Source organism: Somniosus microcephalus, chromosome 1, assembly GCF_052327205.1.
Source record: "Somniosus microcephalus isolate GS21.2 chromosome 1, FLI_Smic_1.0, whole genome shotgun sequence".
Classification (NCBI taxonomy): domain Eukaryota; kingdom Metazoa; phylum Chordata; class Chondrichthyes; order Squaliformes; family Somniosidae; genus Somniosus; species Somniosus microcephalus.
The window spans coordinates 138,303,836-138,317,034 of NC_140987.1; the positions used below are offsets into that span (position 1 = coordinate 138,303,836).

At 43.0% G+C, this 13,199-nt stretch overlaps 1 protein-coding gene across 1 annotated transcript in view; it reads left to right on the forward strand.

The window, feature by feature from the left end:
* trpm6 (transient receptor potential cation channel, subfamily M, member 6) overlaps positions 1–13,199 on the forward strand; it is a 239,866-nt gene that overhangs the window by 114,707 nt on the left and 111,960 nt on the right. The window contains exons 26-28 of the mRNA XM_086010032.1: positions 546–1,747; positions 4,471–4,583; positions 4,956–5,088. Of these exons, the coding sequence (XP_085866158.1) occupies positions 546–1,747; positions 4,471–4,583; positions 4,956–5,088 (1,448 nt within the window). The remainder of the gene's footprint in view (positions 1–545; positions 1,748–4,470; positions 4,584–4,955; positions 5,089–13,199) is intronic.

Below are 13,199 nucleotides of genomic sequence, written 5' to 3' on the forward strand. Positions count from 1 at the left end.
GTTTCTAACTGTTCTGACGTTCTCCTGTTGATGTTACGGTGGGAATATGTTGGAACGGCTGAGGATTTTTGTAACCTACAACTTTATTGCTTACTCACAATCATCCCTCATTCTATATAGTGCAGCAACAATGTACTTTTCATAGAGCGCCTTTCATGTAAAACAAAATCTCAAGTTGCTTTACAGGAAGAACAAACAGAAAATAGGGGAGGCGACTGCATATAGGAATATTAGAAAAATGTTTGGAAGAAAATTTAAGATACCATTCAAGTTAGCTTTATCTACTGAATTGGTGCTGCTGTCAGGATGTATCTGTTTTTCCTCTCTGATTGAGGTGTAAGTGGAAAACCCCTGCCATTGGACTAATCATCACAATAGAGAGGATTGACTGATTCAGAGCCAACAACAACAACTTGCATTTATATAGCGCCTTTAACGTAGTAAAACATCCCAAGGTGCTTCAGCTGGAGATTCCTAGTTGGCCGTTTCAGAAAATGTGATAAACTTAAGGAAACAAATTGGCTAAAACATGTCTTATTTTATAGAGTTGAAGAAATGGCTATGCATTTGAAAGAAGTAAATGAAAAAGTGCATTACGTCAAGGAATCTTTGCACTCTTTGGACAGTCAACTTGGACATTTGCAGGACCTCTCAGCCCTGACAGTGGACACTCTGAAAGTGATCTCTGCCGTGGATAGTTTAAAAGTGGATGAAGCATTCCTAGGGAACAACACAGAAAACAATGACTTTCGAAAGCTGCCACATAGCTGGAGCAATGTGATCCACCTGAATCCCTTAGACAATTTTTCTGTCGAGATTCAAACGAAGCAAAATTATTATAGCACTCCACCTTCACTACTTCGGAACTTAACAAACAGCCAAAAACCATCAATATGTTATCACAACACAAACATTGTACCTGAATCATCTGAATCAGAAAAGCAAGATGATAACAAACGGATGTCAAATGCTGACCGAACATTTTCTAAGCAAAAAGAGTTGGAACGTGATACTGTCATGTCAGAGGTGTCATCTGAGCCCACATCACCTCATAAATATGGACAGTTATTCCTAGTCCCCTCACCTCTTGAAAGCCCTAAGTATACAGAAGTCCGTTTTAATATGTCACTTCCGAGCACTCCGACATTGGCCAATTTAAACTTGATTGTTCAAAAACAAGAAAAGAGCCCATGCAGCACACCAGTCCAACTCAGCTTTCAAAGGACAGTCCCTGACCAGAATGAGGCTGACGACTATCATGGGAAACAATGGGATGTTATCCATATGTCACCTGTGAGAACTGATGGGAGGGAAGATCAACTTTCATTGAGCCCACTAGCTTCTCCCATTCTTAGTGATGCTTCGTTATTATTAGACAGTCACAGCGAAGAGGTTGAAGGTGGTTTCGTCAACTGGGCATTCAATGAAGAAGATGAACCAGGGATCTTCAGTGCAAGTTTGAAGAATCAAAATAAAAAGTGTGTACATTCTTTATTCAATACTGACTGTAACTGTAGGGATGATGGATCATGTCATACTCAGGTCAAAAAGTCTCAATCCTTCTCATACAACTCAGACAGATCTGGACATAGCAGTGACAGCTTGGAGTCTTTCTCCAAGCACAAATGTAGCAGCATTTCCTACTGGATAAATCCACTGAGAAGAAACAGCTGGTCTTCTCGCAGGAGCAGCTTCAGGTTCAAGATTCAGAAGGAAGAAAATCTGTGCCGCAGAAGTAAAATAAAAGGTGTTTATTTGGATTATATTTAGTCATGTTCCTAATGGATATAAGTCTATAACCTCAGGAAACCAAAAGCTAAACTTGAAGAGTGATTTTTTCACAATTTGAGTTGTTAATATGTAGACACATACTGCAGTAAATAATGCTCTAGCAGAATATTTTAACGTTCAGTGGAGGTACGTGGCCTTGTGGTGAGAATTGGTCCATTTGATTCCCAATAGTGTAATAAAAACTAGGTTTGACTAAGCCAAGGAACATGGATAAGAAATACTACTATTTGAACTTATATTTTACATATTTTAATGGGTGTGGTGGCACAAAGGTTAGGATACTGGACTAGTAATCCAAAAGCCTGAACTAGTAATCTTTGACTTTGAGTTCCAATCCCACCATGGCATTTGGTGAATTTGAATTCAGTTTTAAAAAAAAATCTGGAAATAAAAAGCCAGTCGGTAAAAGTGACGATGAAGCTATCAGATTGTTGTAAAAACTCAAATGGTTCACTAATGTCCTTTAGGGAAGTAAACCTGCCATCTTTACCCAGTCTGGCCTATGACTTCTGTGTCACACCAAAGTGGTTGACTCTTAACCGCCCTCTCAAGTGGACGAGCAAGCCACGCAATTGTTAGGGATGGGCAATAAAGGCCTGGACTTGCTAGTAATGCCAACAATTGGAGAATGAATTAAAAAAAAAAAGTTTTTTACTACCCAGTATGTGACGTTAGTATTTCAGATTTGTGTAAAAGAAACTGACATTTGGGCTGCTGAATCTGAACCAGTAGTTAAAAGTGATCATCCCCACTAGTTACCTTTGCACTAAGCATCCTTCTTCATATCGTCAATAATCCAGTGGTTGGCGCTAGTAGCACAGATGTGCATCAGCCATGGGTGATCTGGATTAGGCCAATTGTGTACCTTTTTCCAAAGAGTGTGCCATCATATGGCTGGAAAGCACATGTGATGCAGAGGACCTGCCACTCACTAGGGTCATTAAGGCGCCAAAGATGTGCAAATAAAAAGACAACTCTCATAATGCGTCCAGAGCAATTTAACAATGCTTCAGATGTCAGATTGGTAGTTGCTACGAGTTGCTTTAAATTGACCCAGCAATTTATCTGTTTATATGCTTCTGTTTTTGGCTTCATCACTGAAAAAAATCTTAGCTTGTTAATATTACACCCCACCCCCAATCAATGGATGTTTGCAATCTATAATCAAGGCCACTGCTTCAAGGTGACTAATTACATAGAGATTAACTAGCACCCAGAGCTGTACCAGTGTATCTGGAGGTTCTGGAGGATTAAGCAAGGCATGCAAAGTAGTTACAATTACACCTAAGGCACTCAAGATGGAGTAATCCTTAAGCTGCCTCAATCATATACAGGGCAAAGCAATCAGACCTGAACATGTCTGAAGAAGACTGCATGCAGGGACTATGACTCACAAGGGAAACTATGACAGAACTGTGTGGTCTCCTGCAGCCAGATCTTGAAACCACTCTGAAGACAGGGATGGCTCTGTCAGTGGCTGTCAAAGTCACTGCTGTCTTCATTTTATTTTTGCCACTGGTTCTTTCCAAGCAGCGTCAGGAACTATTTGTCAAATCTCACAGCCATGTGTGTCGTGCAGGTGACAGATACATTGTATTTTCAGACAAGAGATTTCCTTAATTTTCCCATAGAAACCAGTCAATAACATAAAAGAGCCTTCTCATGCAAGTAGGTAGAAGAAGAACCTTTGTTGGAATGAGAAAGATGAGAGAAGATGTGTGTCACCCAAGTGCCCAGCCAACTAGCCACCTTTATGTAAGTCTATGAACATGTTGCAGTGTTTTTGGTGTTTGTAGCTTGTTAGATGTAAATGTACAGTGTTAGCACATTGGTACAGCAACAATACAGAATGCCCTGCAAAAAATATGGCTGTACCTGTGTATTTGCATAGTGAATAGTTGTCTGAGTGCAATGTATAATTGCGCTGTGATACTGCATTACATTTACAGTGTAGTATATTGTAAGAGGATGTAAAAGTAGGCACAGTGTAAGTACACTTCATTCTTCACAACCTACAAATGTTGGAAAAGCTGACAAACCGCTTTAAAAAAAGCTGCTATAACTCCAATAAAACTGACAACTGAAAAACAATGTATAATTGAAAAATACTCCTTAATAAAGGTCTATAATCAAGGCCACTGCTTCAAGGTGACTAAATGAGTTAAAACATGTTAACCAGTTGACCTCACCATATAGTGGGAAGTTGGGCAACAACCCTGCAGGTGCACAAAGAGCTGCAATCCTACTGCCACTGTTATAAAACCGGGGTATTGGCCCCATATTGGCATCATGTAATGCTTTGTCTCATCCCAACAATAATTTATCTGGCCTCAAAACAAGTTGTCTCTGTTCCTTTTTTTTTAGCTAAATGATGGTACAGCTGTAGTCTTTGTACTGTGGAATCATTTTACTGAATTGATCCCATTATAAAATTGACAAATGATCTTCAATGCTTGTATCAATAGAGACCTGTCTAGGTCATGTGTGGCATCCATAATGCCCTCAAGAAAATGTGAGCTATAAACATGGTTTCATCTGGCTCCCACCTTTTTGTTGTTCAGATCTTTCTTTTATGCCCTACGCTGAATCTGATATTTTGTGACAAAATTTAGAAGCCATCTCACAAGTTCTCATTCTGCTCTATATAGTATTTAATGTAGGTATTTTTTCCCTCTTTAGCCTTTATGAAATCTTCACAGCTTTGCCATTCAATGAGGTCAAAAACAAAGTCGCGAAATGGTGGGAGAACATCGTTCAGAGAACAAAAGAAACTTCCAAAACTGCAAGTACCGGTGCGTAAGAGAAGATAAAGATGTACTCTTAGTGACAACCTGAAAGATACTGCAGTATATATTAAACAGGACTGTTAATCTTTTTTACACTGTACACAGGAGTGTTTACCAGTGTGATACATACAGGTTTTATGTATAGGAGCCTTATACCGCTGTAGTGTGTACTGTAGTGCTTTCCCTGTGCAACATTATGAGATTTGCCAGATTTTCACTCACACCACTGACTGACAGCTACTTCAGTTCTCCAGTGGCTTTGAGTTGGATGGACTGTGAAAGTTTACATTGTACAGATGGTCATTGGAGAGTTTATCCCTGATGTAAGCCTTCTGTATTTGTTTCATCTAATAAAGTGCTCAATGTGGTTTGTTGCAGGTAATTACAGTAGACGGGTGCTCTCAGAAGAGTTCGGACTCAGCTCAACAAAGCGCTGCTGGAAGTGAGAAGAATATGGATGAGAAGGAATGTAACAAAAACTGGTTAACTGTCTCCACTTTCAACCAGATCAGTATGTTATTTTACAGATCACTTGCATATTAAAGTGGAAGATTAAGGAAAGCTGAAACCTTATGTAATCACATTGATTCTGGGCAATAAGGACTTTTAAGAGTGTTATTTTTCCATGATTTGTCTTATAATGATCATGATAAGGACCTGCTGCCTAGATGTGGTTCTTTTAAACTTTGTTTATTAGGGTGCATTTGCATTGCAACCGAGATCAGTAGGTACAGTTAAAGTTTCAGTTCTCTTTACATTCATTGTATCCTGCTTGGCTGGCACATTAACTGTCCTGATTAGGAGAAAGCTCTGCACGCATCTATCAGGAAAGACTGAACAGACTGAGGCTGGAGAAGACTGAGGCTGGAGTGACCTAATAGAGGTTTTTAAAATTATGAAATGGGGTAGGGTAGACATAGAGAAGATGGTTCCACTTGTTGAGGAGTCCAAAACCAGGGACCATAAATATAAGAGCGTCATTCATAAATCCAATAAGGAATTCAGGAGAAAACGTTTTACTCATAGAGTGGTGAGAATGTGGAACTTGCTACCGCACGGAGTAGTTTAGGCGAATAACATAGATGCATTTAAGGGGAAGCTAGATGAGTACTTGTGGTAGAAAGGAATAGAATGATATGTTGATACGGTGAGATGAAGTAGGGTGGGAGGAGGCTCATGTGGAACATAAACACTGGCATAGACCAGCTGGGCCGAATGGCCTGTTCCTGTACTGTAAAATTCTATGTAATTCTGTGCATCTGGATCCATTTGAGGAAACATAGAAACATAGAGATAGGAACAGGAGTAGGCCATTCGGCCCTTCGAGCCTGCTCCGCCATTCAATGAGATCATGGCTGATCTTCGTCTGAGATCTTAGCTGATCTTACCAGTTCAGTACCCCGTCCCCGCCTTTTCTCCGTAACCCTTAATCCCCTTAGCCTTCAGAAATATATCCAATTCTCTCTTGAAAATATTTATTGAATTAGCCTTCACAGCCCTCTGTGGCAGGGAATTCCACAGGCTCACCACTCTTTGAGTGAAGAAATTCTTCCTCATCTCTGTTTTAAATGATTTGCCCGCTATTTTTAGACTGTGGCCCCTGGTTCTGTGCTCCCCTGCCATTGGAAACATTCTCTCTGAATTCAGCCTGTCCAGGCCTGCCATAATTTTATATGTTTCGATGAGATCCCCTCTCAATCTTCTAAACTCCAGTGAGTACAAGCCCAAACTATTCAATCTCTCCTCGTAGGTCATTCCCGCCATTCCAGGTATCAGCCTGGTGAATCGCCGCTGCACTCTTTCCATGGCAAGAACATCCTTCCGCAGATGGGGCGACCAAAACTGTACACAATACTCCAGATGCGGTCTCACCAGCACCTTGTACAGCTGTAGTAAGGTATCCCTAGTCCTATACTCGAACCCCCTTGATATGAAGGCCAACATACCATTTGCCTTCTTAATCGCCTGTTGCACCTGCATGCTCTCCTTCAGTGACTGGTGCACAAGAACACCCAGGTCCCTCTGCACTTCCCCATCTCCCAATCTATTGCCATTTAGATAATAATCTACCCTCCTGTTTTTACCCCCAAAGTGGATAACCTCGCATTTATCCACATTATAGTGCATCTGCCACGTATCCGCCCATTCCCCCAACCTGTCCAAATCGCACTGTAGCCTCCTGACATCCTCATCAGAGCCCACCCCTCCTCCTAGTTTAGTGTCGTCAGCGAATTTGGAAATATTGCATCCAATTCCCTGATCCAGATCATTTATATATATTGTGAACAGCTGGGCTCCCAGGACAGATCCTTGCGGCACCCCGCTGGTCACTGCCTGCCACTCCGAAAACGAGCCGTTTATTCCAACTCTCTGTTTTCTATCCGCCAGCCAGTTCTCTATCCACGTTAATACTTTGCCCCCAATCCCATGAGCCTTAATTTTGCATGATAATCTTTTGTGTGGAACCTTATCGAAGGCTTTCTGGAAGTCAAGGTACACCACATCCACTGGCTCTCCCCCATCTATTTTACCAGTTACTTCCTCAAAAAATTCCAGCAGATTAGTCAAACACGATTTACCCTTTGTAAATCCATGTTGACTCTGTCCGATCCTTTCCCCATTTGTCAAGTGCTCCGCTATTTTATCCTTAATAATGGACTCTAGCATTTTGCCCACAACCGATGTAAGGCTTACTGGTCTATAATTCCCTGCTTTCTCTCTACCCCCCTTTTTAAATATTGGGGTAACATTAGCTACCCTCCAATCCACGGGTACTGTTCCCGAGTCAATGGAGTTCCGGAAGATGATCCTTAGAGCATCTGCTATCTCCAGGGCCACCTCCTTAAGTACCCTAGGATGTAGTTTATCAGGCCCCGGGGATTTGTCGGCCTTCAGTCCCCTCAACTTACCCAACACCATATCCCTAGAGATACTAATTTCTGTCAGCTCCTCCCTCTCATTAGTCCCTATGTTTGCCGATATTCCTGGGAGGTTATTTGTGTCCTCCTTTGTGAATACAGAACCAAAGTATGAGTTTAATTGGTCTGCCATTTCCTTATTCTCCATTATATATTCTCCCGAATCGGACTGCAAGGGACCGACTTGGGATTTTACCAGTCTTTTCCTCCTGATATACCGATAAAAGCTTTTGCAGTCTGTCTTTATGTTTGCTGCAAGTTTACTTTCGTATTCTATTTTCCCCTTCCTGATTAATCCCTTTGTCCTCTTTTGCTGTATCCTGTACTGCCCCCAATCTTCCGGTCTGCTGCTTTTTTTTGCCAGTTGATATGCCCTTTTTTTTGATTTTATGCTGTCCCTAATTTCCCTCGTTATCCACGGTTGAGCCACCTTTTTAGGTTTATTTTTATGCCAAACCGGTATAAACATGTTCTGGAATTCTTCCATTCTATCTTTGAATGCTTGCCATTGTCTATCCACTGTCAATCCCCCCAGAAACACCACCCAATCAATCTTACCCAATTCCCGTCTCATACCCTCGTAATTCCCTTTATTTAAGTTCTGGACCTTAGTCTCTGATTCAATTTCCTCACTCTCCATCTCGACTGAGAGCTCGATCATATTATGATCGCTCTGACCCAAGGGGCCTCGTACAAGAAGATTGGTGATAAGTCCCTTCTCATTGCACAATACCCAGTCTAAAATGGCCTGATCTCGAGTCGGCTCCTCGACATATTGGTCCAGATAACCGTCCCGAAAACATTCCAGGAATTCCTCCTCCTCAGAATTTTTACTAATTTGGGTAGTCCAATCAATATGTAAATTAAAGTCACCCATGATGACAGCTGTGCTCTTATCGCACGCTTCTCTAATTTCCCTTTTTATGCCTTCCCTCACCTCCATATTACTATTTGGAGGCCTATATATCACACCCACTAACGTTTTCCTCCCCTTGCTATTTCTCATTTCTACCCATACAGATTCCGTTTCATCCGAGTTAATATCCTTCCTTTCCATTGCATTAATCCCCTCCTTTACCAGCAATGCTACCCCACCTCCCCTACCTTTTTGCCGATCCTTCCTAAATATTGTATATCCCTGGATGTTAAGTTCCCAGCCTTGCCCACCCTGCAGCCACGTTTCTGTAATCCCAATCAAATCATACTTGTTTACCTCTATTTCCACAACTAATTCATCCACCTTGTTCCTAATGCTTCTAGCATTAAGATACAAAGCCTTCAGGCTTGCTTGCAGGACAAAGCAAACAAGTAATTACGCTTAGAAAGCAAAGGTCCATAGCATCAACTGTCTAGGATCACGCCATTATGGCTTCATTCCAAGCATCAGAGAATTCCTTTGATTGCTACTGATCTCATATAGTCAGGTTAACCGAGGATGATGCCCTGGCCGCGTCCAATCCAGAGCAGGTCCGTGTACCTTCCTGACTTCAATTTCAATCTTCAGTGCCCGGTTTATGGGAACTTTGTCTTCGAGATGAGCAACGTGACCAAAGTATGCGCGGCGGCAATGATTAACAATGACGTCAATCTTCTCAAGTTCGGTTCTCGTGTTACATCTGTGTTGCAGATGAAGTTGAGCAATCTAATTCCCAGCAGTCACCTCTGACAGCACATATGAAATGCTTCCAGTCTCTTGATATCTTGCTTAAGCAAAATCAACATTTCAGATCAGTATGAGAAGGACACGGGTCTGATACAGCTGTGCTTTTAAAAAATGTGTTCATGGGATGTGGGCCTCGCTGGCGAAGCCAGCATTTATTGCCCATCCCTAGTTGCCCTTGAGAAGGTGGTGGTGAGCTGCCTTCTTGAACAGCTGCAGTCCGTGTGGTGAAGGTACTCCCACAGTGCTGTTAGGGAGGAAGTTCCAGGATTTTGACCCAGCGACGATGAAGGATCAGCGATATACTTCCAAGTCAGGATAGTGCGTGACTTGGAGGGGAACTTAGAGGTGGTGGTTTTCCCTTGCGCCTGCTGCCCTTGTTCTTCTAGCTGATAGAGGTCGTGGGTTTGGGAGGTGCTGCCGAAGAAGCCTTGCTGAGTTGCTGCAGTGCATCTTGTAGATGGTACATACTAAAGCCACGGTACGCTGGTGGTGGAGGGAGTGAATGTTTAAGGTGATGGATGGGGTGCCAATCAAGTGGGCTGCTTTGTCTTGGATGGTGTTGAGCTTCTTGAGTGTTGGAGCTGCACTCATCCAGGCAAGTGGAGAGTATTCCATCACAGTCCCGACTTGTGCCTTGTAGATGGTGGAAAGGCTTTGGGGAGTCAGGAGGTTAGACACTCGCCACAGAATACCCAGCCTCTGACCTGCTCTTGTTGCCACGGTATTTATGTGGCTGGTCCAGTTAAGTTTCTGGTCAATGGTAAACCCCAGGATATTGATGGTGGGGGATTCGGCGATGGTAATGCCATTGAATGTCAAGGGGCGGTAGTTAGACACTTGCTTGTTGGAGATAGTCATTGCCTGGCACTTGTGTGGCGCGACTGTTACCTGCCACTTATCTGCCCAAGCCTGAATGTTGTCCATGGGTTGCTGCATGCGGGCATGGACTGCTTCATTATCTGAGGAGTTGTGAATGGAACTGAACACTGTGCAGTCATCAGCGAACATCCCCACTTCTGACCTTATGATGGAGGGAAGGTCATTGATGAAGCAGCTGAAGATGGTTGGGCCTAGGACACTGCCCTGAGGAACTCCTGCAGCGATGTCCTGGGGCTGTGATGATTGACCTCCAACAACCACAACCATCTTCCTTTGTGCTAGGTACGACTCCCCCGATTCCCATTAACTTCAGTTTTACTAGGGCTCCTTGATGCTCTCAGTCAAATGCTGTCTTGATATCAAAGACAGTCACTCTCACCTCACCTCTGGAGTTCAGCTCTTTTGTTCATGTTTGGACCAAGTCTGTAATGAGGTCGTGACCCGAGTGGTACTGGCATAACCCAAACTGGGCATCAGTGAGCAGGTTATTGGTAAGTAAGTGCCGCTTGATAGCACTGTCGATGACACCTTCCATCACTTTGCTGATGATTGAGAGTAGACTGATGGGATGGTAATTGGCTGAATTGGATTTGTCCTGCTTTTTGTGGACAGGACATACCTGGACAGTTTTCCACATTGTCGGATAGATGCCAGTGTTACAGCTGTACTGGAACAACTTGGCTAGAGGCGCGGCTAGTTCTGGAGCACAAGTCTTCAGCATGACAGCCAGGGTGTTGTCGGGGTCCACAGCCTTTACTGTATCCAGTGCACTCAGCCATTTCTTGATATCACGTGGAGTGAATCGAATTGGCTGGAGACTGGATTCTGTGATGGTGGGGACCTCAGGAGGAGGCCGATTTGGATCATCTACTCGGCACTTCTGGTGCAAGATGGTTGCAAACGCTTCAGCTTTGTCTTTTGCACTCACGTGCTGGGCTCCACTATCATTGAGGATGGGGATATTCATGGAGCTGCCTCCTCCCATTAGTTGTTTAATGGTCCACCACCATTCACGATTGGATAAGAACATAAGAAATAGGAGCAGGAGTTCTTTGTATCAGTGTTTACTAAGGAAGTGAATGCTGACAAAATATCGGTCGCAGTGGAAAAGATAGAAGCAATGGAAGGGGTGAAAAATGATAGACAGGATGTACTAGAAAGGCTGGGTATGCTTAGAGTGGATAAGTCGCCTGGCCCAGATGACTTGCATCCCAGATTGCTAAGGGAATAGGGGGAGGAGATAGCAGAAGGGCTTGCCATAATATTCCAATCTTCCCTAGATGCGGGTGAGGTGCCTGAGGATTTGAAAGTGGCAAATGTGACACCATTGTTCAAGAAAGGTGTAAGGACACTCCTAGTAACTACAGGTCGGTCAGTTTAACATCAGTGGTGGGTAAAGTTTTAGAAACAATAATTAAGGAAAAAATTAACGGGCACTTGGAGAGGTTTAGCTGATTAAGGAGAGCCAATACGGGTTTGTAAAAGGCAGATCATGTTTGACTAAGCTAATTGAATTTTTTGATGAAGTAACTCAGAGGATCGATGAAGGGAATGCAATGGATGTTGTCTGTGTGGATTTTAGGAAGGCGTTTGACAAATACCACATAGAAGGCTGGTTAACAAAATTGAGGCTCATGGAATAGGTGGGTCAGTGGCAGCTTGGATAAGAACATTAGAGCAGGAGTAGGCCGTATTGTAAGGGGTCGTTTTAACGAGCTTGTGGTGTGCGAGATCGGTTTTTGATTTCACACTGCTCGTGAGCGGTTCCGAAGCGCTCCCCCCCTCACTGGTTCTAGACACTGGGCTTATTGCCAGACCACCTTGATGTGTTGGCCCAACTTGTGACTCAGAAGACAAATGGATCAGGTGAGACAAGGTAAGTTTTAAATCAAAGGTATCTTTATTTTTAAGGAGAATAAAACATAGAGAATGAAGAAACAATGCAGACAAAAATCATGAACACGCCTCTCAATGGGAACTAAAATTTAACACACAAGAGTTACTTTGACTATCATAATACATCAATTCTAGATCAGCGATATAATAAAACGGGGGTGGAGAAAGCGCACGGCACAACGAAGGATGAATAACACTCCCGAATTACAAAGCCCTTAATATTAAAAACCCTCCCGTCTCTACAGTATACCTCAACTAGATCAGCTCGGTGGAGTTGGGCCTCTATGCTCACCAGGGTTTTAAAACTGTCCTTGACCTTGGTGCTCCTGTATCGTCTGGGATCTCCAATCTTCCTTATGGGACCGGCTCCTGAACCTGCTCTCCTGCTCGAACTTGTAGGCCCTCCGTGCTCCTCGAACCATAATCGAACCTCTCCACTTGCTCTGCCTTTGACCTCGTGTCTGTGTGAAACTGTTTTTTTTTTAATGTCTCTTTTCCCCCAACAGTTTACTGTTTTCTTGCCCTTATCTTGGCGCCAAATCAGGGGTTTTCTTTTGTTAAAGTAATGGGCAGGCTGCTTTGACAAAAGCGGGTACTTTATTTTAATGTCTTGTAAATGAAACTAATGGGATCTGTCCTGTGTCCCTCTGAGTTTGGTACAGATAATAGGTTTTGTCTGTGCTCTGCGATTTCAGAGATGGGTTTGCGTTTTGCTAGCAATTAACACACCTTGAGGTGTAAATACTTTTGTTTTGACTTCGTTACTACTGTAACCATTTTACCATATCAATTGCAGTCAGTTCTGGAATCTTCTAATCGGTGGTGACTCAGGGTTTCTTTAAGATACTGCAGTGGTATGTCCTTCTGAAATGAGTCATGTGATCTGCCAACTCCATCTTGTGTTCATAAAATGTGGCCATTTCAGGGGTTTTACAATGTAGACTGTATTTTCCTGGATTTTTGCGAATCCTACAGTATGGCCCCTCAAGCCTGTTCTGCCATTCAATTAGATGATGGTTGATCAGCAACCTCAACTCCACTTTCCCGCCCGATCTCCATATCCATTGATTCCCCTAGAATCCAAAAATCAATCTATCTCAGGCTTGAATATAACAAAGACTCAGCATTCGCAGCCCGCTAGGAATTGGCTTAAGGACAGAAAACAGTGGCCTAGAAATTCATTAAGGCGCTGCCAGCTTTGCACCCAGTTAACGCCTAAAGGGTGATTTTGCACCAAAAATGAGTTTGCGCAGATATTCAGCGCGG